At 36.3% G+C, this 27,015-nt stretch overlaps 2 protein-coding genes across 2 annotated transcripts in view; one reads left to right on the top strand and one right to left on the bottom strand.

The window, feature by feature from the left end:
- On the top strand, window positions 1-3,900 carry krt97 (keratin 97). The gene is made up of 8 exons (XM_081385108.1): window positions 1-470; window positions 900-982; window positions 1,666-1,822; window positions 2,575-2,739; window positions 2,828-2,953; window positions 3,179-3,399; window positions 3,498-3,547; window positions 3,668-3,900. The coding sequence occupies exons 1-8, from the start codon at window positions 48-50 to the stop codon at window positions 3,772-3,774; spliced, it is 1,332 nt and encodes a 443-aa protein (XP_081241234.1). The 5' UTR covers window positions 1-47; the 3' UTR covers window positions 3,775-3,900.
- A 68-nt stretch (window positions 3,901-3,968) lies between these two features.
- Window positions 3,969-27,015, bottom strand: part of ptpn4b (protein tyrosine phosphatase non-receptor type 4b) — a 34,911-nt gene continuing 11,864 nt past the window's right edge. The window contains exons 8-27 of the mRNA XM_081385109.1: window positions 25,702-25,822; window positions 25,365-25,452; window positions 24,381-24,469; window positions 24,180-24,243; window positions 23,377-23,549; window positions 21,594-21,662; window positions 18,773-18,907; window positions 18,528-18,686; window positions 13,384-13,543; window positions 13,211-13,291; window positions 12,242-12,298; window positions 11,902-12,058; window positions 11,643-11,815; window positions 9,595-9,685; window positions 9,447-9,508; window positions 9,204-9,350; window positions 7,643-7,771; window positions 7,414-7,562; window positions 7,185-7,320; window positions 3,969-6,230 (exon numbers count right to left, since the gene is read on the bottom strand). Coding sequence (XP_081241235.1) covers window positions 6,132-6,230; window positions 7,185-7,320; window positions 7,414-7,562; window positions 7,643-7,771; window positions 9,204-9,350; window positions 9,447-9,508; window positions 9,595-9,685; window positions 11,643-11,815; window positions 11,902-12,058; window positions 12,242-12,298; window positions 13,211-13,291; window positions 13,384-13,543; window positions 18,528-18,686; window positions 18,773-18,907; window positions 21,594-21,662; window positions 23,377-23,549; window positions 24,180-24,243; window positions 24,381-24,469; window positions 25,365-25,452; window positions 25,702-25,822 — 2,339 coding nt within the window. The 3' untranslated portion in view covers window positions 3,969-6,131. The remainder of the gene's footprint in view (window positions 6,231-7,184; window positions 7,321-7,413; window positions 7,563-7,642; window positions 7,772-9,203; window positions 9,351-9,446; window positions 9,509-9,594; window positions 9,686-11,642; window positions 11,816-11,901; window positions 12,059-12,241; window positions 12,299-13,210; window positions 13,292-13,383; window positions 13,544-18,527; window positions 18,687-18,772; window positions 18,908-21,593; window positions 21,663-23,376; window positions 23,550-24,179; window positions 24,244-24,380; window positions 24,470-25,364; window positions 25,453-25,701; window positions 25,823-27,015) is intronic.

A 27,015-nucleotide genomic window follows, 5' to 3' on the forward strand; every position in this document is an offset into this window, starting at 1 on the left:
CTGTCAGAGGTATCCAACAAAGCGCTGAGGCAACAGGAACGGAAACCATGACTCAGGTTGTTCAGTCTTTTTCCCGCAAGAGCATGTCCAGCTCCAGCTCTCGTCCCTTCACCTCCCACTCTCTCAGCGGTGGATACTCCAAGCGCATCGCCGTCGGTCGTGCGCCAAGTGTCTACGGAGGTGCGGGGGGCTCCAGCGTGCGCGTCTCTTACGCACAGAGCAACAACAGCGGTTTCGACCTGGGCAGCGCGTTTGGCGGGGTTGACAATGGCTTCGGTGCGGCTTTTAACGAGAAGTCAACCATGCAGAACCTCAACGACCGTCTGGCCACTTACCTGGAGAAAGTGCGCTCCCTGGAGAAAGCCAACGCGCAGCTGGAGCGCCAGATCCGTGAGTGGTACGAGAAGAGAACCCCTATCTCCAGAGATTACAGCCACTATTACGCCACCATTGAAGATCTGCGCAAAAAAGTGAGTCATTTTACATTATAGAGTTATATATTTTATATTATCTAATGTGGAATAAGTTATGAGAGTTTTTATCAAAAGGAAGATATCCGAATTAAAATATTTTTTTAATTTTAATATTTTAGAATTTTAATATATATATATATATATATATATATATATAAATAAATAATCACTATATCTTAAATGATCAGAGAACTTAAAAAGTAATCTTGATAAAAAGTAATATATTAATATAGTAGGCTAATTGACATTACAGAATATGTAAACGGACTGTATATATGAATATACACATATATACACTGTATACACACATATATATATATATACACATACATAAATAAATGTCTAAGCCATTGTGCCAATGCAAAATGTTTGGTTTACTTTCATTAGCTGTATTTGAGTCTCAATTCTTCATCTGTTTGTCTTCAGATCTTAATTGCCAGCCAGGACAATGCCAGAATCATGCTTCAGATCGACAATGCCAAACTGGCAGCCGAGGACTTCAGAGTCAAGTAAGTATATGCAAAAACCTTTACCCTCAAATTCTCTCCTTTAAAGGGGTCATGAACTGGCTTTTTAATTTTTTTTTTATGTTGTTGTCTGAGGTCAACTCGCTTGGTTTTATCATTCAAAAACATCAAAATGAATAAGGCTTTTTTATGGGCATTGAAGATAAAAAAATATAAGACTTGGAAGTAAACGCCCACTGCTATGATTGGATAACAGTTTTGCATATTATGTAATGCGCTAATCGGTGGGCGGGGCTAAACAGGCAGTGTTGAAGGAGGCGTTGATCTTCTGCGAGGCGATGTTTGATACCCTTGACGTCATAGATCCCCACCTTGTGTTTGGTGTCAATAAAAGCTTTAATTGGATTAACAATTAAGTTTTCAGTTCTGAAACGTACAGGATATTCTTATAGCATGATGTCAAATGTTGATTTCTCAGTTCATCACCCCTTTAAAATCTCTTTTCATGAAGTTGATTTTAATATATCCGATACTGGTTATTAAAACTTAATAGAATTTCCATGCTGAAAAAACATGTTATTTAACCAGCAAACCAATCTAAGATGCTTTTTTTCCCTCAGCGGGATTTCCCCTTTTTTAATGAGTTTGTTAATGTCACACCCAAAGTTTTAACACTTCAGTTCATTTGAATCCCCATCCTAATCATTGCTATTCTTCGGCTTCAGGTACGAGAATGAGTTGGCCATGCGCCAGTCCGTGGAGGCCGACATCGCCGGCCTGAGGAGGGTTCTGGATGACCTCACCATGACCCGCTCAGATCTCGAGATGCAGATCGAGGGTCTGAAGGAGGAGCTTGTTTACCTGAAGAAGAACCATGCAGAGGTGAGATCAAAAAACAATTTTGGCCCTCCAGGTAGGACAAACCTGGTGGAGCAAGGCAAGATTTTTACTCAATAATCCACCAGGCCAATAATCTTCTCTAAGTGTAATTTTATACTTTAGGCTCTATTAGCAATGCTAGTCCTGTAATTACTATATCCTGAAGCCATGGATTTCTTTGTACTATGTTCAAAGCCTAAAGGTGTGGTCATATTTCTACCATTGTTTGGCGAAATCCATTCAAGTAGAAATCTGCACAAGTTTTGTATTCAGTTCAGCAAACAGATTTAGCTAATTTCTAAGTTGGCCACGTGAGTTCATCGCACTGACCCAACAGAAAGCTGCTTGTTTTTAAAGTGACTTCTCTGTGAGCTGCGATTCATTAAAATCGCTATGCTTTAGACAACAGACCTTTTTTTGCCTACAAAATTCACGCAAGCGAATTTTCAGCGAACTTTCACCTTTAAAGACAGGTCCATAGTCCTTCAATAATGTATATTGTAGAGATGGATGAAGTACAGCTCACACAGAAGTCACTTTCAAACCAATGTGCATGACCAACTTGAAAGAGCAAACTTTTTTTCACCCTTTCGCACACATTCCTATTGGAATGACTGATTTGAAGGAGTGACCACACCTTAAAAGTTAAAGTTCACACAAATCCATCTCCAACAATAGCAATTCCCACTCAGTTCAATCCATTCTCTAAAAATACGCATTGTATGAAAAACGACATGTATTTCATTGATCTGTAGGAGCTCGCAGCTCTTCGTGCTCAAATGTCCTCCAGCAGCGTAAACGTGGAGGTTGACGCCGCACCTCAGCAAGACCTGGCCCGCATCATGGAGGAGATCCGTCATCAGTATGAAGGCATCACCGAGAAGAACCGCAGAGAAATGGAGACCTGGTACAAGGGCAAAGTAAGTGCTCATTGTTATTAATCCAGTCTGCGATAGCCAACCCGTACACAGTCAGCTAGATGTTTACCTCAAACCTCTTTCCCCGCAGTTCGACGAACTGAACAAGACGGTCACCACCAGACAAGAAGAATTCTCAATGTCCCGCACTGAAGTCAACGAGCTCAGGAGAACACTGCAGAACCTGGAGATCGAACTACAGTCGCAACTTAGCCTGGTAAAAGTCTCTCTTTAATTAAACATTCACCCACTAGGGGGAGCTTTATTTGATCTAATATACATGACAACACCCCTAATTATCATCCTATCCTATACTAGCTTTGATTAATAATATAAAAAAGAAAACATTTCCTACTAGCTGCCTCTAGAGGGAGCAATTTGCACAATTTAATATGCATAGTCCCGCCCCCTAACCGTTCTTCTACGCTTTATGGCATTACAGAAAGCGGCTCTTGAGGGCACACTGGGAGAGACAGAGTCACGCTACAGCCTCCAGCTCAACCAGTTGCAGGTCGTCATTAACGGTCTGGAGGCAGAGCTTTCTCGGATGCGAATTGACATCGAAAGACAGGGCAGTGACTACAAACTGCTTCTGGACATCAAGACCAGACTAGAGATGGAGATCGCCGAGTACAGGAGACTTCTGGATGGAGAGGACATTCAGTAAGACTGATATAGATATATAAATAAAACAAATTAACCATTTTGTCTTTCTAAAGACAAGAGGTGTATGAAATTTAATAAACTTTTTTTTGTTACAGGAGACAGACAATCAAAGTTGTAGAGGTTGTAGCTCCTCCTCCCCCCAAACGTAAGTGTTTTTTGTTTTAAATTGAGAAAACTAAATAAAAAAAGTGACATACATTGCATATAATAAAATATTATAAATATTATTAGATATTAATAGTTTTTTTCTTAATGTCTTCTCCAGATGAACCTGTGGTGACCAAGCGCGTTCGCACCGTAATCGAAGAGGTGGTTGACGGGAAGGTTGTTTCTCGCACAGAGGACGTTGACGTCGAAGTCGTGAAGAAGTAAAAACAACAACCAACAAGATCCATAAAGTCAGCATGAATTCAATTAAATTCAATAAATTATCCCTGTTCAACACCTCATGTGAAATCCTAAGAAAAATAAAATAAAAAAAAGACAAGCTGCGAAATGAAATGTGTTTGTTCTTTCATTATTGGATGATTGGAAGGTCGATATTTATCACAAACAACACTGAAAAAAGGAGTTTGAGCTGTATTATATTTGATTTGACGTGTGTCACAAGCGCCAAAAGACGACTCAGCTTATTTAAGCACAATTTCAAAGTTTACGCCAGTAAGAAACAAAACATTCTGTACAAAAGACGTACTTGCTCTCTCACAGACATACAAACACAACTGTGTGTATATACAAACATGACATACAATTTCCTCTGTACTTTTAAAACAAAAATAACCACAGTTATCTTTTCAGAACACTTTTAATATATAACATTGTATTTACAAATATTTCACATATGACACTATGTAGTTAAGAGCCCCCCCACAGGTGTCCGTATTTGACAAAATGTTCAACATAAATAATTAAACAACATATTTTTCCCCATCACACAATAACAGTATAAATTCTACAGTAGCACAGCTGACTACCACAGTCAGTTGCAAAGTGCTGTCCTTTTTTCCTTCGTTTTTTCCTTAAATACAAAAATACCACCACTTCCGACGCAACGCCGGTAGTAAATGTCTAGCTGCTGCGCTATAACGACGTACACTGAAGCAAAATCAGCTCACATTCAAAACGGTGGGCGGGATTGGTCCTTGACGCCAAATCGTTTGCGCAATGGCACCGCAAAACATCGTATGGGGGGGAAATGTTCCGTTCGCAAACAATTAAGATGGTGTCGCATTAAAAACGTTTTGCTCTTCAGAATGAGAACTTCATGTTTTGCAAACTAAAATCTCATGTTAAATTCATTGATCATTAAGCATTTGTAAAATGTTGCACTTATGGTGAAAAACGCTAAAGTGGCCAATGTGTTCTGTAAATGCCATCATCTCTACAGCCATAGCAAGTACTTAATGAACTATGACCACCTTACGAGTATATTGCATGTAATAGCTAACGGGTAACTAGTTAGAGAAGAGGAGATATGGATAAGCATAAATAATGATTAGCAGAATTTTAACCTGTATCTTCAGAGAGGGGAGCAGGTATTACTACTCAACAAAGAACACAATTTTTCATACAGGGCGAACAATTTATATCTGAAGGTACTCGGCTTCTTACAGTTGAAATTGAAATTTTGATTGTAAACATGGAATAAAATTGGTATTCGAGACTATGTGACGATCTTTATGCTGACCAGAGATAATGCTAGACTAAATCGTACGTTAAACGATTAATCTGCGTACATACTTATCAACTGAGTATCCAGTTTCCGCCACAAAGCTAATGTGAAATTCACAGCTTTAATTTCTAAATAAAACGCTTCAAAGATCCGGCAAACGTGGATCTGAGAGCAGAACAGCTGCCTGATGCATATTTAACGATACAAACGTCAGCCGTTTTACGCACTATACGTAGCCTTGCAATAAATAGCGATTAGCCAAAGCGACGCACCAATTGGTTTTAGAGGCAAACAGCTGTGAAATTTGGCAGCAAGACACATCTTCACCATGGCTCATTTTCAACGCAGCTGGTGCCTGATAATTTCACTAAATTTAGAGAGAACCGTAATGATACCATGGAAACTGTATCAAGTATCGAAAGTACTTTACGCAAGTCTAAAGTACCTTGCGAATGACCTCAAAATCTTCAGGGTAAAAACGAATGAAAGTGTATAAATAAAAGCTTCATTGATGGACTGCTTTTGTTTGACGATTAAAAATCCCAAAAAAATTTACGTTAACGATTTAAACTTGTTTTAAACGTTAAAACAAAACAGTCACAGTCAAGAAAAACAAAAGACAATGGGGCGAGCACCTGTTGCTTTTAAGTCAACTGTTAAAAAAAAAAACAAATAACCAAATAAATAACCAGTAAAATGTTAAATGCTGTCGTTAGTTGCAAGAGTTAATTCTGACATGGACTGTGGTTCATTTCAGCTTTTGGCACAAAAGCAAAAGCCCATTTCTTTCTCCGACCCAAATAATTAACGTTATTAACAGTACCTATAAATCAATAACCTGATACTGCCTGTTTTTTTTTCTTTCGTAAAAATGAAAAATCCCCTCAAGTCATTGTTTGTCGCTGTAAAGTGCAATAGTGCTTTTTCGTCTGTATTCTAGCTTGCAGGCAGTCATGTCCACTGCCTTCCAGCAGGGGGCGACAGCGAGCTGAGCGCAGATCTCACAGGCAGTAGTTGTAAATCACAGAAGAAGCTCAGAAACGCTGAAGAGTGGTGTTCATTCTTCCTTTTCGACCGGAGGCTCAGTCTCGCACGGTTTTACAATCTCCTCTTCGTAAACTTTCAAAATCGCTTCGCAGACGAAACGGTACTGGCTCTGCAAACAAACAAAAAGCAAATGAAGTGACTCAGCTGCATGATAAAAACCAACCATGTATACCAGATCATTCAACGCAGTTTTTGAGAGACTGTATCAAGATTTGTAGCATCGAATCTTCGATATTTATAAACTTAGACTAAGATATTTCATAGCAAGTCAACTATGTAGCTCATGTTAGAACCTTTTATTTTGGATAAAACCATCTGACAATTGCATAACTGCAAATCTGCCCTTAACGTTAATTGTCAATTACACAGTCTCTTCCTGTCTAAAGGGGCTTTCGCACCGAGTAGTTATAGGAACTAGCCACCAGGGTGATTACCCGAGAACTAAATGTTCCTCTAGGGCCATTTTCCCGATTGCATTCGCACCGCTAGTAGGAACTCTGAAGTGACGTAAGCCTTATTTTGACGGCGCTGAGAAAGCCAGAGCCCAGTCTTCATTAGTTTACGGTCTGTTATTAGATAGATACGTTACTAGATAGAACTGTTATACAAAGAAAAAAGTATTAGCGTTTGCCGTGTGGTTGATGCCCAATGTCGCTATCTGAGCAGAAATACATAATCGCATTGGATTTTCTCCTTAGCGTTAAGGTTGAGAGGTCCATCTATCACTGTTTTCCATGTTCGTGGAGTAAATGAATAGGCTATAATCTGTGCATGTACACAGCTTTTTTCTTTTTAAATAGCGGGTGCTAGTCTTTCGCGTGTGTTCGGCCAATCAGCGTACACTTACGTCATTGGTAGTTCCTATTGTGCTGGGTTAGACCCTACTCTGAAGTAGGAGCTAATTTAGTTCCCCATAAAGACGTTCCTATAACTATAATCCTTCCCAGTTCCTGTGGTGCGAACACGCCAAAAAGTGGGTTCTTCCACCATTAGTTCTAGGAACCATGAAAAGGTTCCTCCGGTGCGAAAGCCCATCAAGTGCGCTTTTCTTCTGCGTACTCACAGGAGTCTGGATCATCATGGCACGCTGGTCTCTCATGGTTCTCACGAGGTCTAAGGGATACACCGACTGACCATTCTCTATCAAACACATCGCTGTCTCCATGGTGATAAGCACCCCGGTGCGACCAATCCCGGCGCTGAAAAAGAAAGGGGTGGAGTCAATAAACAAATCATGGTGTTTTTTTTTTACACTTGTAAGAGATTCTGTCAGGATATTTTCCAGGCCTGACCTGCAATGAACCACAACAGGATCTGGAGTGTCGGCTCTTTTGCTGCGTACTTGACTGACAAAGTTCAGGAAGTCCGACGAATCATCTGGCACGCCGTGATCGGGCCACGCCAAGTACTGCATCTGACAAATCTGCCTTTCTTCTTTACTCTGTTCAAACATCCAAACAGATATTAGCACATACGTTTATTTACATTGATACATAAGGAACATTTGAACAGATGTGTCACCTCCATGTGTGTAAGAGTCAGATCTCTGAGCATGTACGCAGAGTTCCCTTCCTCCGACACGCACGTAACCTGGAAGCCTCCATAGGCGCCACTTGCGGAAACATTTGGCCAATATTGATGACATTTCACCTAAAAGGGAAAATGTCCAATATACCATATAAGACAAGATCATCAATAGAAATCAGAACACTTTTCTGCCATACATTTTGATAAGATTAAAGGTCCCGTTCTTCGTGATCCCATGTTTCAAACTTTAGTTAGTGTGTAATGTTGTTGTTAGAGAATAAATAATATCTGTAAAATTATAAAGCTCAAAGTTCAATGCCAAGCGAGATATTTTATTTAACAGAAGTCGCCTACATCGAACGGCCCGTTTGGACTACATCCCTCTACTTCCTTCTTTAATGACGTCATTAAAACCGTTTTTTGACTAACCTCCGCCCACAGGAATGCTCCCTCAACTCTACCGAAATTCGTTTATGTACTTGCGCACTTCTAATAACTTACTGTGTTTACTCAGCTCTTACAGTGATTTTCTGAAGTAAAACTGACGCTTCATCTTTTGTGTGATGTACAATAAACTTTATTAAACTCATCAGTATGTTTGATCATCATTCAGACAGCAGACTTGTAGGCTATTAATAAATAATGGATACATACAAGCAGATGACAAATACTTTTATAACCGTAATTAAACTACTAAACTATACCTGTTCCATCTCTATACAGCACTCTGACTCTGTAGGCATTATTGTCCGACTCGAAATGAACACCGTTACTGAGAGTTTCTGATATTATCATCATTCCGTGAGATGAAATTGTCCTGAGAGACTGAGCGCGAGCTCATGAAGCTCCGCCCCCTGGGTCGTCCAGCAGCAGCTCATTTGCATTTAAAGGGCACACACTAAAACAGCGCATTTTTCTGAGCCCCAAAAAATGACAATTTAAACATGCTGTAAAAAATGATCTGTTGGGTATTTTGAGCTGAAACTTCACATACACACTCTGGGGACATCAGAGACTTATTATTACATCTTGTGAAAAGGGGCATAATATGGGACCTTTAAGACAAAAATAATAATTCAGAGTACCAGAGCCAATTGATTTTTTCATGACTTCTTTTAACTGTATATATTGAAAGTAAGTTTGATAAGGTAACTTGTATTTTGACTGAATAAGATCAAAGGTCATGAACAGGCCTACATTGTATAAGTGGCTCAGGCTGGTTACTCCTCTTTGACTCCATGTGGAATTTTTTTTTTTATTATTATTAATTAAAAACATTGGGTTATACCATATTGGTGTGTTGGCTGATTGTTCCAAATTGCAATGTTGTAGATCATGTACCTTCCACCAAGCATTCATTGTGGTATTAATAGTTTTATAACCAGGGAGAGTTTTTATCAATTTATCTATTAATGGTAGTATTACCACATTTTCTAACATTTCTTAAAATATTATTAGTTAAATAATAACTCATTACATAAACATCATTTTTTACCACCTTTATGTGTGTGAATACCATTTAAAACATACATTTAAAAAAAATATATATTCATACCCTGCCACGTTCAACTTGTGTCGTCAGCATGACCACAAGGGCGGCGGTCTGTTCCCACACCATCTGCCAAAAGTCAGAGCATGTACCAGGAAGTGGCCCTTGGCAAGCAATATACCGCTTTACTTCACCTTTACTCGGGACTTCCATCTGAAAACACACAAATATATACAGATTATCACTCTCTAAGAACGAAACATTACCAAAATAACTTCAAAATAGAAATGATCTGAGAAGAATGCTCACATTGATGAAATTTGCATTGATGTAATCATCCGTCCCCTTTAATACAACTCGAGTGGTGTCGTCTGTGTCACAAAATAAACTGTTATGAACATCTAGCTAATCATGAAAACATTCCTGAGTCCAACACAAACACAAGCTGTGCACTCACATGGAGAAATGTCCCGATAGCGGTTTTTGGAGACGTTTTGTGGCAATCTGGCGCATGACATGGACATCCCAGGACGTTTCCTGTACAGTTGCTATAGGAGTAAAACACATTTGCAATCAACCAAATGTTTTTGGATAAAAAATAAAAAAAGACAATTTCTGCCTATATTAAGACACTTATGATGAGGAAAATAAAAATTTAGCTTGGTCTTGTTTACTGTATGTTATTGTGCAACATTAGCATGTTTCACTCGTTAATAAACAAGCTAAATTAAGCTTTTGGTTTATTAAAGTTCATGACATAAAAAACGTACGCTCAGCAAACAGGAAATAATCGAGACAGTCGGAAAAGAACAACAGGAAATTATGTGACTAGAATATGATTCAGCCGACAGCCCAGTGCAGCAGTGTATGCGTTTGTGTGTGTATATATATATACACATATATACATACACACACACACCTATACATGCATACATACATACACACCAGCCACTCAACGTTTTTACCAGCCACTTTCTTGTTTTTAACCGACAATGTGTAACTGCATGTGAAAATTAATACTACAAGATCTACAATACTTAAGTCGTTTATTTCATAGGGTCTCAAGACTCAAGGAAATACTGACATTTTCTCTGTCTCTCTTATACACACACAAACCATGAACTGATACACGTTTCATTAAATGAGTAGGGCAGATTAAACAAAAAACAAACATTCCTCCACCCATCCTCCCAGTCCAATTTACTCCTACTCATAAGAATCAGATTCTGAAGTCTCAGAGGTGCTTTCCTGAGCATTCTTCTTCCCCTCCATGAACTCTGGCCTTCTAGGCCGGATGCCAGCCTGATGCCAGAGCTGGATAGCAGGGGTGGGGTCATAATCCTCAATAGTTGGACAGTCAGCAGGTCACAGAGGCTTCTTGATGTAAGACGGATGGATGATTCGTGGTCTTTTATGGCTTCCAGTTTTAGGTTTTTAGTCCCAACAATGAAACTATTAGTTCTCTTATTGGCATCTTCTGAACCGTGTTGTTTCATTGTTGGGACTAAAAACCTAAAACTGGAAGCCATAAAAGGCCACGAATCATCCAAATGCCACATCCAGGTAAAAAAGATAGCACAGGGAAAAGCAAGTTTTTGCAACACCAGTGCCCCGACATCCTCAGCCTGGTTGACCTCATTCTCACCGTACCAGGCTCTAACTGCAGACTGTGAAAGAGGCTTCAATCAAATGAAGTTAGTGAAAAGTGACTGGAGGTCCCGTCTTACATCAAGAAGCCTCTGTGACCTGCTGACTGTCCAACTATTGAGGATTATGACCCCACCCCTGCTATCCAGCTCTGGCATCAGGCTGGCATCCGGCCTAGAAGGCCAGAGTTCATGGAGGGGAAGAAGAATGCTCAGGAAAGCACCTCTGAGACTTCAGAATCTGATTCTTATGAGTAGGAGTAAATTGGACTGGGAGGATGGGTGGAGGAATGTTTGTTTTTTGTTTAATCTGCCCTACCCATTTAATGAAATGTGTATCAGTTCATGGTTTGTGTGTGTATAAGAGAGACAGAGAAAATGTCAGTATTTCCTTGAGACTTGAGACCCTATGAAATAAACGACTTAAGTATTGTAGATCTTGTAGTATTAATTTTCACATGCAGTTACACATTGTCGGTTAAAAACAAGAAAGTGGCTGGTAAAAACATTGAGTGGCTGGTAGATTTTGAAATCCATCCACCAGCCACAGTGGCAGGAGGACAAAAAAAGGTAATTTCCATCCCTGGTGTGTATGTATGCATGTATACGTGTGTGTGTGTATATATATATATATATATATATATATATATATATATATATATATATATATATATATATATATATATATATATATATATATATATATATATATATATATATATATATATATATATATATATATATATATATATATGCATACACTGCTGCACTGGCCTGTCGGCTGAATCATATTCTAGTCATATATATATATATATATATGTATATATATAAATGTAAAAGTGTGTGTCAGCTGACTTACATCAAACTGCGCAAGCACGATACCGCTGGAAAGACCGTCTTTCAGCAGCTGTATTGAGAACCTCAAACTATCAGCCTCGGAGTGGATCTGCTCTAACCCGGACGTCTCGGGAATGTACTGGAAATCTGGCTCCAGGTCCAACTTCTCCTGCTCCTCGTCCACATCATAGATGGCTAAAGGAAAAGGAAGGAGAGAAAGTGAGATTATAATTCTAACTATTAAAATTCGAATTTTGGAGCTCCATCCAGGCGGATCGTACCATTGGGTCTGACAAGCAGGATGAGCTCTCCTGATTGGTCCTCACAGCTGGCCTTAATTAGCATAACCACGTCATCGTGAGTGTGCTCTGAGATATCGCGTCCGTTAATCAGCACGACCTGGTCGCCCTCGTTGAGGCGCGGCATACACATATCAGCCTGAGAGAGGTCAAAGGTCACAGATGAAGGGTTAGGGTGAGAAAAGTCACCAGTGACAAGTCAAGAAATCAACATACATTGAATTAATGCTTTTGAAATAACAAACTGAATTCAAAATCGTTTAAACTTTAATATTCCTGTCTGAATGGATGCAGTCAAGAATCATGTGACGCATAAACTTACCGGAGTTCCTGGAGCCACACGGGACACTATGATGGGCATCCTCTGGTCAGCGCCACCCTGTGGATGAAGAGGAGAATTATATAATTGAAAATATTCTAAATAAATAAATTAATGAATATATAAAAATAAATATTATTTGTATACACAACACATAAATATTATATATTCATATGAATTAAGCTCTTATAAAATTGTAATATATATAACAAATAAGAAGTCAATTGTTTACAATACATATATATTATATATATATATATATACATTTTTAATATGTATTTTTTTTAAATAATATTATTTAAAACAGCATTTACAATTTTAATATATTTTTATAAATACACTTTAAAAACATTTTTTTTTGTTAATTACAATTGTTATTTAAAAATACATACTTGTATAAATATAACATTTCAAAATAAATGTTTAATTATTTAAGGTACGGGTATTTTAATATCTACATTTATAAATCAATCAATCAATCAATCAATCAATCAATCAATCAATCTATCTATCTATCTATCTATCTATCTATCTATCTATCTATCTATCTATCTATCTATCTATCTATCTATCTATCTATCTATCTATCTATCTATCTATCTATCTATCTATCTATCTATCTATCACACATTTATATGCACACATACATCTATATATATACACCGGTAAATAAATAATGCACTATTAAGAATTACTTTCAGTTATTTAATTTTATACTCAATTATTTATTGTATAATGGTAATAGTCTTTCTCAAGCCAACATTACTATAACTATTGTTATAATTTTTTTTTATAAATTATAAATTATCATAAATTGTTATCTCATCTGCTATTTATCTAAACATCTATCTGTCAGATAGATAAACAAACATCCAAAATATGCTTTTATAATATACATACATTCAGAACTTGCATTTACAAATTACGACATTCGATTTTAGCTTATAAACAACTGAACGATCAAAAACGCACCTTAACGTTAAATCCAAATCGTCCGTTTTCATCCGGCCTCATTTTAATCAGAACAAGATTGTCATGAGGCACGGCTCCGTTCTGTGGAAACAAAGAGACAATATGAATCAAACAAACCGATACGAACAAACGCATGTGATGTGAGTGTGTGTGTTAAGACAATTTTTCCCCACCATGCTCTTTCCCGACGACGCAGGTACATTGTATAATTCGCTGAGGTGGTCGTCCAACTCGTGCTGAGACTGTGATCTGCCGTTGTGGGTCAGAGGGTCTTTTCTGGACTGTTTTGGGGGAAGAGCGGGCGGCTGCTCATCGGTCGTGACATCGGGAGACCTGAAAAAAAAAAATAATAATGCAAAGGTGAATGACTGAATACATCACATACTGCATTTGTGTGGTCAGGGCTGGGAACACCAAAGAAATGCATGAATCAAACATTTGACAATATCAAAGTAACTCAAAAAAATCCTGTAAGAGTCCATGATTTGTGTGAAAGAGTGTTTGTGTAAGTGTATAGCGCCATCTATTGTATTTTTAGAGAAATACACAACACATCCCTTCTTATGCCACATTAGTGCCATTTAAAGTCAAGTTAATTTTTTTTTTTTTATGGAATACTGCAGTATTTATTAAAAATAATTTATAATAATCATTTTTTTTTTCACAACACATCCCTTCTTATGCCACATTAGTGCCATTTAAAGTCAAGTTAAAGTGTTTTTTTTTTTTTTTTATGGAATACTGCAGTATTTATTAAAAATAATTTATAATCATAATCTTTAATCAAAATGAATTCCCCTCCCTCTTGCAGCATTTTTGTCCTCTTCTTTGATCATGAGTTCACTGGCATGAGGGCGGGACAAACCTGTCACTCACATGAGATCGACCAATAGCAAACCACAACCATCCAATCAATTCCATTCGGACAATATTAAGCCCCGCCCAACATTTTTCCTTGTTCTAGAAGCGGTTTCACTTGTATATTTCATGCTACTTTAATGTAGACAGACTGTGGAATCTACAGATGAATAATTAAACAACATTTACAATTTTAATGTTCCCATGTTCAAATCTGGTCGATACAGATAAGCAAATAAATGTGGATACATATAATTTTTTATCTCAAATAAACTAAAATGGTTTGGTACATAAGTGAATGTAGGCATCACAACATTATTAATATTAATAACTACTCAATTTGACATTAATAAGTGATGAGAAAGTTGAATAGTTGCAATGAATTTTCAGTCCTTTACTATAAGAAACAACTCTTCAAGAAACAGTGCTCCTGATATCCAATATAGGCTGATAAATATCCGATACAGTTGGAAACTTTTTTTATACTTTATTATAGCAAAAGTAGAGATGTGGCAACCTTTGATCTTTGACTTCTTACACATATTTTCACTTATGAGCCTTTCATACATTTTTCAGTGGTGCACGATTACCAATTTCTAGCAGATTGAATATTTAGAGCCAATCGTAAACTAGACACAACTTTAAATTCACTCCTCTTTCCAAGTCTAAAATTTGACATTTTCCCAATCTCAGTTTTTTCCATGACCGTCCGTGGGAACCTTGCCTGTAAACAGGGATAAACTGAACTGTAAACCATCCAAGGATCATGGGTAAGATGATCTGATTCCTTCATAATCATTTGCAGACTTTTCATAAAATGCCGTAGCCTAGGCAACAACGATGATTTATGTTCTGGAAGTAAGAAGCAGGAGGCATGAGCAGCGCTGTATATCTGCTGGGTGTTTAGTGAAGATTTCCAACAATTCATCAAAGCTCGCAGTATTTGCATACCAGGCGGAGAGTATTAAGACCCGGGACTGTTGCCTCAGAGAGAAGCCATGTCTGTGTGTGTGTGTGTGTGTCTCATTATGAATGCTCAGATTTCAAGCATGAAAGCCCCTCTGCTCTGCAGTCTACAGACAGCGCTCAGCGCCCCGGCCTCCAGGACATTTACATAATAAAAACAAACGAGGCGAAAAAAAATAATTCACCGTTAAAACGAAGACCAGGATTGTTTCAATTGTCAGGCTGAAGGGAGAAACATCCGATTCGCCTTTTGTGTCGTTTAAATGTGGGTTGTGACAGTTGAATGTGTCGAGTCGAAAACGCAACGTGACACTGAATGGACGAAATGAATAAAGGGTTGGCGCTAGATAGCGTACAGTTTTAGGTCAAGTTTCCTGATCCACTTAACATACAAACTTTGTATTGAACAAAATGTCAACTTTTCAAATGTTAGGGCTGTAAATACGAATTGATTAAATTGATAAACTAAAAATAAAAAGCTATTAGTTGGGTCTCATATTGAAACTATTCGATTTTTCTAGCAAACAATGAGCCCTACAGAACAAATTGCGTAAATGCGATAGTTTGCGCAAAAATGGTTTTACGAATAATTAACTATTCTAGAAACAACTAGGCGATAAACTAAATGAGAAATAATAATGAAAATTGCTGAGAAATGTCACTAGCGATTAACTAACATTTTATGCGTAAAACACAAACTTGCGCATTCAAATTTAATTAAATAGTTTGCGCAAACATGTTTTTACTTTGAGTAAAAAAAAAAGATTAAGAAAACATTTGGGCCGCAAATACTAGAATCAATTAAAGAAATTGCGATAAAATGTAGCGAAAAACAAGTAATTTCTTTCAGCCAAAAAATGAGGGCAGCAAAAACTAAGCAATAAAAATCCATAAAAACTGTTAAAAAAAGAATGTCAATATCACAATATGTTTTTTTAATCACTTTGTAAAACCTTGTAACATTTATATTTGAAACCTTTTTTTTTTTTGCATAAAATAAACAAGTTTGCACATTGTACAAGAACATCATGCTAGAAATAAAATTAGCCAATTTATCCAATTAATCATTTAATCAAACAAATAAATCAATTAATAAATACTTGGTTGTTAGTAGCACTAACTTTTAAAAACTCTTAAACTCTAAGAAGTTTCAGCTTTTAAAAATATCTAACAGAAACAATCTTATTTGCCTACTGAATTTTGATTAGTCCTTACTTTCTTCCATTTATTTGCATACTGGATTTTGATTGGCCCTTACTTCCATTTATTTGCATACTGAATGTTGATTAGGCTATTCAATTTTGAATTGAACTCTTGATTAGTCTTGATCACATTTCACCTAGCAAGTACAGGCATTTCTTTTCATATTCTTTCAGGTCAAAAAAAGAGATAAGTGCGCCTCATCTTTATATAGAACATGAAAACTCACACAATGAGTCAAAGGTGTACTGGACAGCCTTGATTCGGAAATTCTGACATTGCGAAACGAGATTGGTGGCACGATCTGAGAAAGGAAATGTGTTAAGCGTGGTCACAACTCATTCCAATGGAAAATAATGTTGGGTTCACCAGTGTGAACTCAATCGGTCCTGCCATGGTAACACTCTGATCTGTGTGCCCACCACAAAGCTCACAGCAATTTCCACTAGCTCGAAAACAGTGTTTAACCAACAACATGTCATTTCGTCAGAGATATGTGGTCACACGATATTAAACCTCAGGTTGCCAGTGAGAGTGTGCGTCTACAGTGCAGTGCTAAAATAAGAACAACATTTCACAGCGGAAACTTTGATGACTCAAAGTGTGTCAGTCCAGCCCTTGTGTGCTGAGAACGCATCATTAAGCACATCAGAATCTAGAATTGTGTAATCTTTGAATACAAATATCACAATTGTCCGACTGCACACAATATAACTAAAGGGGTAATTAATAAGTGACCTGTTAGAACTTAAAGGACACGCACAAGCAAACAAATACAATGTGGTTGTCGAACAAAGTTTTAGCATCATAACGTTTTGCATACCAGCTGTACTGGGGGAAACATTCAAGTGGCTTATCTTCACAATAGCCTGAAACACACTGCCAAATGCCACGACAAAAAAACCCTCAATATGTCAAGTTGATAAAAATCATTATGGTTAAAAAATTATTTTTAGACAATTGAGTCATTTAAGAGGATGAAAGTTTGTGATAAACAGATGGATGTCTTATAGTGCTGTCAATCGATTCAAAAATTAACTACTTAAATCACACATTTTTATGTAATTAATCGCACCTAACAGAGATTTTAACTCTTTCCCTGCCATTGACAAGTTAACTCGTCATTTAAGAGAAAACGCTTCCCTTCCAATTACGAGTTATTTCCATGTTATCACTGTTATAAGGTAGAGGGAACTATTACACATCTCCTGAATGAGTACAGAATCTCCAGACCAAAACCCAGGCAAAGAAGAAACAGAAACCAGCCATCTCATACGTAAGCAGATGCATATGTAAAATCATCAACAATAAACAGCATATAAATTAAAATGGCCTAATGTTAGTAGAATTAAAAAAAAATTTGTTTAAAAGCAGAGCCTCTGTTATTTCTTTTGATATATATATTGCATGTTCAGATATTCATACAACAAAAAATTCTGGGGGCCATGAAAATGACCAAAAATGCTGCTGTAGGCTGGCAACTTTTTAAATATATTTTTAAATTGTAATCATTTCACACTTAATCTCCAAATTAGGGCCGCACGATTAATCGAAATGAAACCGCACGCCATTTGGCAAAGGCTGCCATTATTTTATGCGCAGCTTGTCAGTGAAGCACGGCTCTGTGATCAGTAGTAAATGCTACTCCATCTGAAAGCAAGAGGGCGCTCTCGCGCAGAAACTCCAAATATGCTCCGCAGAAGTACGATAACGCAAGTCGTTCCAGGAAATCCCAATGGGCATCATACTAACACTGTAGCTGAATAAACAGAACATTGAAATGCTTTGATTGATTTATTAAAAGTTGTCTTTTGTTGGACAAGAAGTTCATAAATGCTTCTCATGTTTGGAAAGATGTTTGACGCATGTTGGTTTTTCAAATGCACGTTGTAAGCGACTCAAACTCACAGTGATTTCAGATGGTGCAGCCCTAATGTAGGCTATGTCTTATTTCAGCATTACGTGTAAACTATAAATTTGTGTATTAAATTGAATGCAATAGCTTGAGTAAACATGTTTTTCTGAATGATTTACAAAATGTTAACCCCCAAAAAAACCCCGCGAAAACCATCAAAAATTAACGAAAATATCGACTGTTTTTACGCTAAAACTTTTTTGCACAAATTGTATAGTGTACATTACATTTTCTACTACCAGTTTTGCACATTGTACAAGAAGAACATGCTTTTAAAAAATACTGTAGACAAAATTTGCCATTTATATTAAATCCATAATTTAAACAAATAAAGAAATGATGCTCTGGCGTGCTTAAGACAAAAAGTTCGAAACTCACGGTGTCGAATCCAGGCTGATGCTGTTGGCCTGCGTGGAGGATGCAGACTTGTGATTGGTGAACGTCTGGCATGGCGAGTCATCGATCACGTGATCGACTAGGTGACCGATGGAGGACGGCCTGACCCGCGCGCCCTCTGTGGTAAACACGGAGTTACTGCTGAGGAAAGAAACAAATTAAAAACTTAAACTGTGTAAGTGAATGAACCTGCATATGTAGGGAAGTTTGTTCTTGTGGGAACTCACTGATCGGGCGAGTCCGGCGGAGAACGGTTCGGCAGACTCTGAGTCTCGAGTCGGTCGTCCGAGAGGGAATTCCTGCTGACGGTCTCCCAGTCCAAACCGCTCATCAGTCTCCTGACCAGAGGCTTGCTTGGTGACCTGGAAATGCATTATAAATGATCTTTTGTGAATCGAAAAGACAACATGCTCTATTAACCGGAATCACAAGAAATATTGTAGAATTCAATTTCCAATGTAAAACAAAATCAGAATTGTTTGCTTTAGAAAATATTAGGATTACTTAGCAATTGTGACCCTGGACCACAAAACCAGTCTTATGGGTAATTTTTTTTTAAATTGAGATTTATACATCATCTGAAATTGAATACATAATCTTTCTATTGATGTATGGTTTGTTAGGATAGGACAATATTTGGCCGAGATACAACTATTTGAAAATCTGGAATCTGAGGGTACAGAAAAATCGAAATATTGAGAAAATCGCCTTTAAAGTTGTCCATTTCTATTGGCGATAGTGCTGCATCCATTCACAAAAATAAATGTTTGATATATTAAAGGTGGGAAATTTACAAAATATCTTCATGGAACATGATCTTTACTTAATATCCTAATGATTTTTGGCATAAAAGAAAAATCTATAATTTTGGCCCATACAATGTTTTGTTGGCTATTGACACAAATATACCCGTGCAACATAAGACTGGTTTTGTGATCCAGGGTCACATTTATGTATATATATATATACACACATACACATACACATACACATACACATACACATACACAAACACACACACATCTACATACATATGGTCTTTTATGTTACTATTTTTTGCATTTTTTGAAACAGTAGTTTACAAACAAACGTTACTTCCGGTTACCTTTGGTTTGTATACATTCAACTCTTTAAAAAACAACAACTTTGTTTTTAGTTTGTACTTAAATTTTAGTAATGTTGCGGAAAAAAAAAAGACGTTATTTGCAGTACGTAAAGCAACAAGTTCGGTACATTCTAAAGTGTTTTTTTTAACAAAAGCTTTAAAGTACAAAAACAAACTATTTGAATGTGTTTCCTGTTATGATGTTCATTACTCCTGAAAAACACGTTTTCTAACAAAGTGCCTTGTAATATACCTCAAAAGTAGATTTTTCACCATTTTGCGATATTTCATAGAATTATGTAAACCAACACTGCACATGTTACACATTATTACAATACATCAGAAAAAGGTTACAAGCAACACCAACACTAGTTTACAAACAAACACTCCTTCCTGTTACTCCTAAAAACTACAAACAAACTTTTACAAATGAAACATCGGAAAAAGTGATTACACAAACTAGTTTACAAAGAAAATGTTATTTTCTGTAAACTCACGTTACTCCTTAAGTAACCATACTAAACAACTGTAGTAGCACTAAACAAACATTAGGTTTACAACAAACCCTGTTTCCTTTAGCCTAGTTCACACATGCTACTACTAAATGCCTGGAGCATTTTCAAAGTGCCCTGAAACTTTTTTTTTTTCAAAAAAGTTACTTAGATTTTGTACACTTAAGAAATACTATGTAATATTACTACATAAACCAACATGGAACATTTGACACATTTTACAAATGTTTTCCCCCAACAAAAATACCAGAAAAAAATGTGATAAACAATACACCAAACTAACCAGTAGTTAACAAACAACTGCTTTTACGTTACGATGTTCGTACACACGCTTCTTCTAGAAACCACAAATATCTGGTAATCTTTAGATTGAGCCGTTCTTCAAAAGCAGGATTATCGTATAATTCACCGAGAACAGGTCGGTGTTGACAAAAAGAAATACCTCCTTGAAGTATGATGAAACATAAACCGTAGTTTGATTTTCAGCCTCAGCATCTTCGAATAAACGCTGCTCTCGAAGCAAATGTCTGAGTGTGTTTTCACAAACATGTGCATGACATGCGCACGCCCTTCACAGTCGTGTGCTTCACAGCCCTGCTTACACTTCCTGTGTTTGGGTGTCATTCTGAGAACATCTGACCACACTTCGACAAACACACACTGACACTTTAACACCACAGGGATCAAAATGGGTGGGATGCAACACACCCAAACACAGACAAATCGGCACATACTATCAAACAGACGTGATGGTATAAAATTTTCATGTTGCGATAATTGCTGAAGCTTTCATCACGGTATATGGTTTGATTAATAAATGCTTAGAAGTATTGTGTATCGTCAGTTTAATGTTAACTAATAGAGCCTTATTGTAAATTGTTACCTATATATTAATGTTATATATAATAATTCATAATAAATAATTATTCACGGTATTCTGAAGTGATATAATGTATTACCTTATATATTCACGCCTACTAACAAATATAGCTGATATAAACAAAATCTGCAGTGTCGTGAACCAGGGTTATTAGAATTAACTTAACCTAAAACCAAACCATTTTTTGTTACTTGAAATAAACTTTTTTCAGTGAGTTGCCAAGGCAACTTTTCTTGATACTTGATACTAAAAAACTAAAACTTAAATAAAAATTAATAAAATAATAGACATTTAAAAAATGATAACACAATTGACAAACAACAAATGACTAAAACTTTAATTTTGTAAAATATTAAAATGAAAACTAATTCAAAATTAATAAAAACTATACATTTTACTACATTAACACTGCCGTTAACAAACAAAGACAATGGTTGGGTATTACTACTGCATAACATTTCATTCTCAAAAACTCTACTTACATAATGCATATTACTTGCATAGTGTCGCCCCACCCCCTCATTGGTTATTATTTAAAAAAAACGTGTTACCGTGCAAAAACTCTGTTCTTGATGCCTCGTTCCTTTCCGTACTGTACAGACTGCGCCTCTGTCCTACCACTGCAAAAAAGCCAGAACATAGTGTCACTGCCGACTCTCAAAACGAGAGATAGCCGTACAACAGATGACAAAATGACCACAACTCACAACCAAAATATACCTTTTTTAGCTTTTCGATTAAATTCAGTATGACATTTTGCTATTTATGCATTATATATTTATTTATTCGTACATAAAATGTGTAAAACTGGACATTTATGAGGGAAAAAAGTGATAGATAACTATTAGCGGAATCAGAGTTTTGAACCAACTCAGAATTATTTCAGATCAAAGGAGCCGATTTGCACGTTCCCATACTTGCAAGTCACAAGACAAGGAGAAAAGAACAGCAAAATAATCTGTCATTGGTTTTCCAGCATGAAATCTTCAGGTGGAACATCTACATGGCAAAAAATTATATTCTTCCTCAGCATTTTTGTCTTGTTTTCCAGTATAAACATTAGTAAATCAAGATACATTAACTTGAGATGCTATTTGACGTAAGATATTAAAGGTCCCGTTATATGCCCCTTTTCACAAGATGTAAAATAAGTCTCTGATGTCCCCAGAGTGTGTATGTGAAGTTTGAGCTCAAAATACCCAACAGATCATTTTTTACAGCATGTTTAAATTGACATTTTTTGGGGCTCAGAAAAACAAGCTGTTTCAGTGTGTGCCCTTTAAATGCAAATGAGCTGCTGCTGGACGGCACAGGGGGCGGAGCTTCATGAGCTCGCGCTCAGTCTGTCAGGACAAATTCATCTCACGGAATGATGATATCAGAAACTCTCAGTAACGGTGTTCATTTCGAGTCGGACAATAATGCCTACAGAGTCAGAGTGCTGTATAGAGATGAAACAGGTATAGTTTAGCAGTTTAATTACGGTTATTATAACGTATTTGTCATCTGCTTGTATGTATCCATTATTTATTAACAGCCTACAAGTCTGCTGTTTCGGACCAGGTCCGAATGATGATCAAACATGTACTGATGAGTTTAATAAAGTTTATTGTACATCACACAAAAGATGAATCGTCAGTTTTACTTCAGAAAATCACCGTAAGAGCTGAGTAAACACAGTAGCCTAAGTTATAAGAAGTGCGCAAGTAGCCAGTAGAGTTGAGGGAGCATTCCTGTGGGCGGAGGTTAGTCTAAACACGGTTCTGGTGATGTCACTAAAGAAGGAAGTAGAGGGATGTAGTCCAAACGAGCCGTTTTATGTAGTCGACTTCTGTTAAATAAAATATCTCGCTTGGCATTGAACTTTGAACTTTATAATTTTACAGATATTATTTATACTCTAACAACAACATTACACACTAACTAAAGTTTGAAACATGGGATCACGTAGAACGGGACCTTTAAGACTTGTTTTCTGAAAGAACAAGCAGTTTATGCTTGAATCAAGAAAGAAAATGGGATCAGAAAACTAATCTTGTTTTACCTATGAATTAAATTCATTTTAGACTGATTTTGTTCTTATTTTAAGCATAAACTCACTTGTTTTGGATGATTTTTTTCAGAAAACAAGACTACATATTTTAAGTTATTTTACTTTTTTAAGTAAATCTATCTTGACTTTTTTTTTATATTTGTAATGGAAAACAAGACAAAAATACTAAGGATTGTTTGTTTTTTTTGTGCAGATTTTTGCATGAATTTAATTTTCCAAATGCCATTGCTTGCTCCTACATCCACTACACCCTAATAAAGAAACTCTTCTAACATTCTCACCAGTAGCGGAACTTGGATCCGAGGGTGAAGTACTGCAGAAAGAGGTTCCTCTCAGGAGGAACGGGTCGCTCCAGTCTGAAGAACGTGTGATGCTCCACGCAGGCCTTCCATAAGTTCTTACAAGCTCTGTAGTTCATCATGTTGAAACCCAATAAAGACTCTCTGTTCTCAGTCTGTGAAACAGAAAAGAGGAAGACGAGAAAGAAGGTTTGGTGAGCTCACTGTATTTTGCAAATAATCCATTTTAGTATGTAACAATTTCAGTGGTTAATACCAAAACCAATAAAGCTTCGCAATTCAATTCCAATTTCACCACTACAGCCAGAGCTGGGTAGTAACTGATTATATAATATGCATTACATAATCAGATTCCAAACATTACATGCAAGTACTTGTAATCAGATTATATTACATTTTACTTGTAATCAGATTATACTACATTTATAATACTCATAAATCAGAATACAGTTATTTTTTATGGATTACATAATTTCGCTTATATATGTTCAATGCAATTCATGTTGTTGATGCAAAGAATAGAATTTCTATCTATTTGTATTTTTATAGCATTATTGTACAAGATTATCCTATTCAAATAAATGTGATAAATGAAGTAGGTCAAAAGTAATCTAAAAGTAATCTAAAAGTAGTCTGATTACCTAAAATGTGTAATGTAACCATGTTACTAACTATCATTTTCATCATGTAATTTGTAATCAGTAACAGACTACAATTTGCAAGTAATCTAAGGTAAAGACAGATTTCGACTAAATGCAAAACAATACGTCTAAACAAATACATACCAGTTCTTTTCTTAGTTGTATAAAAAACTGTTTAGATTTAAAAGATATTTTTACAATTTTCAACCTGAAACACAAGAGAAAGAGAGGAGAGGGGACATAAAAGATGTTTCAGATGAGAATTTGTATCCACAAGCTTTCAAATGCGTTTATTTCAATGAAATTCCCAATTCTAAAGAAATTTACAGCTAAAACGACCCTTACCATGGAAAGTGGTTGACTCGTACCCTGTCTTTATAGACGGAGATGCCGGCAGACAAAACTCCCATGTATATCTCTGCGTTACAGTGGTCCTGAAATCATGAAGAGTAGGAAACCATAAGGATGCAGTTTCCACGGCAACATCAAAACCATTTTGTTTTAAAGAGTGCTTAGACTTTTGGTTTGCTTAAGAAGGGATGCTCAATATATTGGCGACCATTTCGCTATCAGCCAATGATGACAGATGGATAGAATAGTTCAAATGAACAACAGATCAAATGAATGAAAGAACAATATATTGACAGAACAAATGATGCATAGAACAATATATTAGTGATTCAACAATTTCGGCAACCAAAAATTTTTTATTTTTTATTTTTTTGGCCAAAATCATTGATCTGAAACTGTGATGCAAAACATATGCACTATATTAATTTTTTTCTTAACATGTTGTCTTAATTATTTAATGTTTGAATAAATCTGTTATGAAAACAAGTTATTACAGCCACTGTTTATGTTTATATTTCAACAACCAATTAGAGTAAAAAGAAAAAGCAATTATACCATTACATTTTTGAATGTTTATAAACAAGCTTTATTTTAGTGTTGATTAAATAAAATTTGTTTGATTAATTGATTAGTAAATAAACGTTATTTTCTGTTTCGATTTCCGGCTAAATGAAAACTTTCGCTTTTTGTTACAGAAAAAAAAACAAAAAACAATTTGGTGCAATACTACAATATATAGAATGACCTAATAAACAATAGAACCACAGACAAACAAATTGTATATTAAAATTAGTGGGCAAAATTGCAAAACACAAAAAACTAAACTAGACAAAACGCAAAAAAAAAAAAAAACACAAAACAAGGGTCCATCCCCTGTTTTAAGTGGCACCAGATATCATTCAAGCCTCTAGTGTTTGTTTGCAGTACCATATGAGACAAGATGGGTAGCCAGTGGGGTAAGATGGGCCGGTCACTCACCCGAGCATAGTGCAATTCCACGCCGTAGAGCTCCAGCGTCCGCGCAGCATTCAAGTAGTTAAATTCAGACTGAGCTGGTGTGAGTCCACTGCGAGAGAGAGAGAGAGAGAGAGAGAAGAGAGACTCAATCTCAGAGATCCACAAACAATGAACCGCCTTGTTCCACAAATCTGCCCGTGTGTGTGTGTGTGTGTATGTGTGTGTGTGTTCAGCTGTGACCCTTTGTTCCTCCGTCTCCACTGACACTCAGTTAAATATAAGAATCTTTAACAACACTGGAGGATTTCGTGGACATGTCTTACTTGTGCTCTTGGAGGAATTCATGGACATGTCTTACTTGTGCTCTTGGTGAAGTTTGGCGACCTCTTTCTCAAAGTCCTGCGGAGGGTTGGGAATGAAGCTGTACTCAGAGAGGTACCCAGACAAATGTTCGGAGTGACTGTAGTCCCCCAACTCAGCTGAAACACAAAACAGGCCAAGAAACCATGTGTGTATGTATGTCAATGTGAGGCACAATGTGTCTTTCACCCTTTCATAGAGCCAGGCTTCCAGTTTCCTCATAGAAGCTACTAGAGACCGCTTAAAGTCAACAAGAATTTACACCATTTACTTTTATTCCCAAACAACATCAACAAATGGCTGATACTGATAGGGTCATATAAATAATTTTTTCAAAAATATATGTGGGCAATAACCTAATAAAATGGACAATAATAATAAAAATATTAAATATTAAATGCAAGTACATTTATCTCAACATTATAATTTGAAGCATTTAACAATTTTGTAAAATGTTCTTGACAAAAACACCCACTAAAACTAAAGTTGCAAGTACATTTATCTCAACATTATAATTTGAAACAATAAACAATTTTGTGTACATTTTTTTTAACAAAAAGCACTAAAACTAAGTTTGCAAGTATATTTATCTCAACATTATAATTTGAAGCAATAAACAATTTTATAAAATTCTCGACAAAAACACCACTAAAACTAAAGTTCCAAGTACATTTAACTCAAATTTGAAGCAGTGAAGAATGTCTGATGTTCATTTAACAGCTATTAAATTATTAATACTATTAATTATTAAAGTTAAGTCAGCACAATGAAAAATAGGACAAATCTATATGAAAAATAGCACTAATATCCAATGTTGTAAATACAAAAAAAAAAAAACATTTACCCTTAAAAAAATTAAAAGAAAGAAATTAAAAAGAATATATTAAACTATATAAACTATTAAAAAACAGCAAACTTGTGCGATTTCCATACGATAAAATAATAAAATGTGAAGCTATAAGTAAAACAGCAGCTGTGCTGAGTGTAACATGACTGGCTACTACAAAATATTGTTAATCATGTAATAAATCGGCCACATTTTTCAGCTTTATTACTGGAAATGGGTCAGACAAGGACAGGAAGGAGACAAAAGGCAGATCATGAACTATTTGGCAAACCGTACAGCCTTTGTGCATCCTGTGCGGACGGTTATATCACCAGCCAAACAAAACCACAGGTCAGAGAGTCTGCAATCATTTCCTCAAATTTGCGTCATTAAAATTGATGTTTAAATAATGATGAATGGCAAGTGATATACTTTGCACAAAACCACAAAACAAAGATACAAAATACAGAAACAAAATTATTTATT

Source organism: Scardinius erythrophthalmus, assembly GCF_964197995.2.
Source record: "Scardinius erythrophthalmus genome assembly, chromosome: 14".
Lineage (NCBI taxonomy): Eukaryota > Metazoa > Chordata > Actinopteri > Cypriniformes > Leuciscidae > Scardinius > Scardinius erythrophthalmus.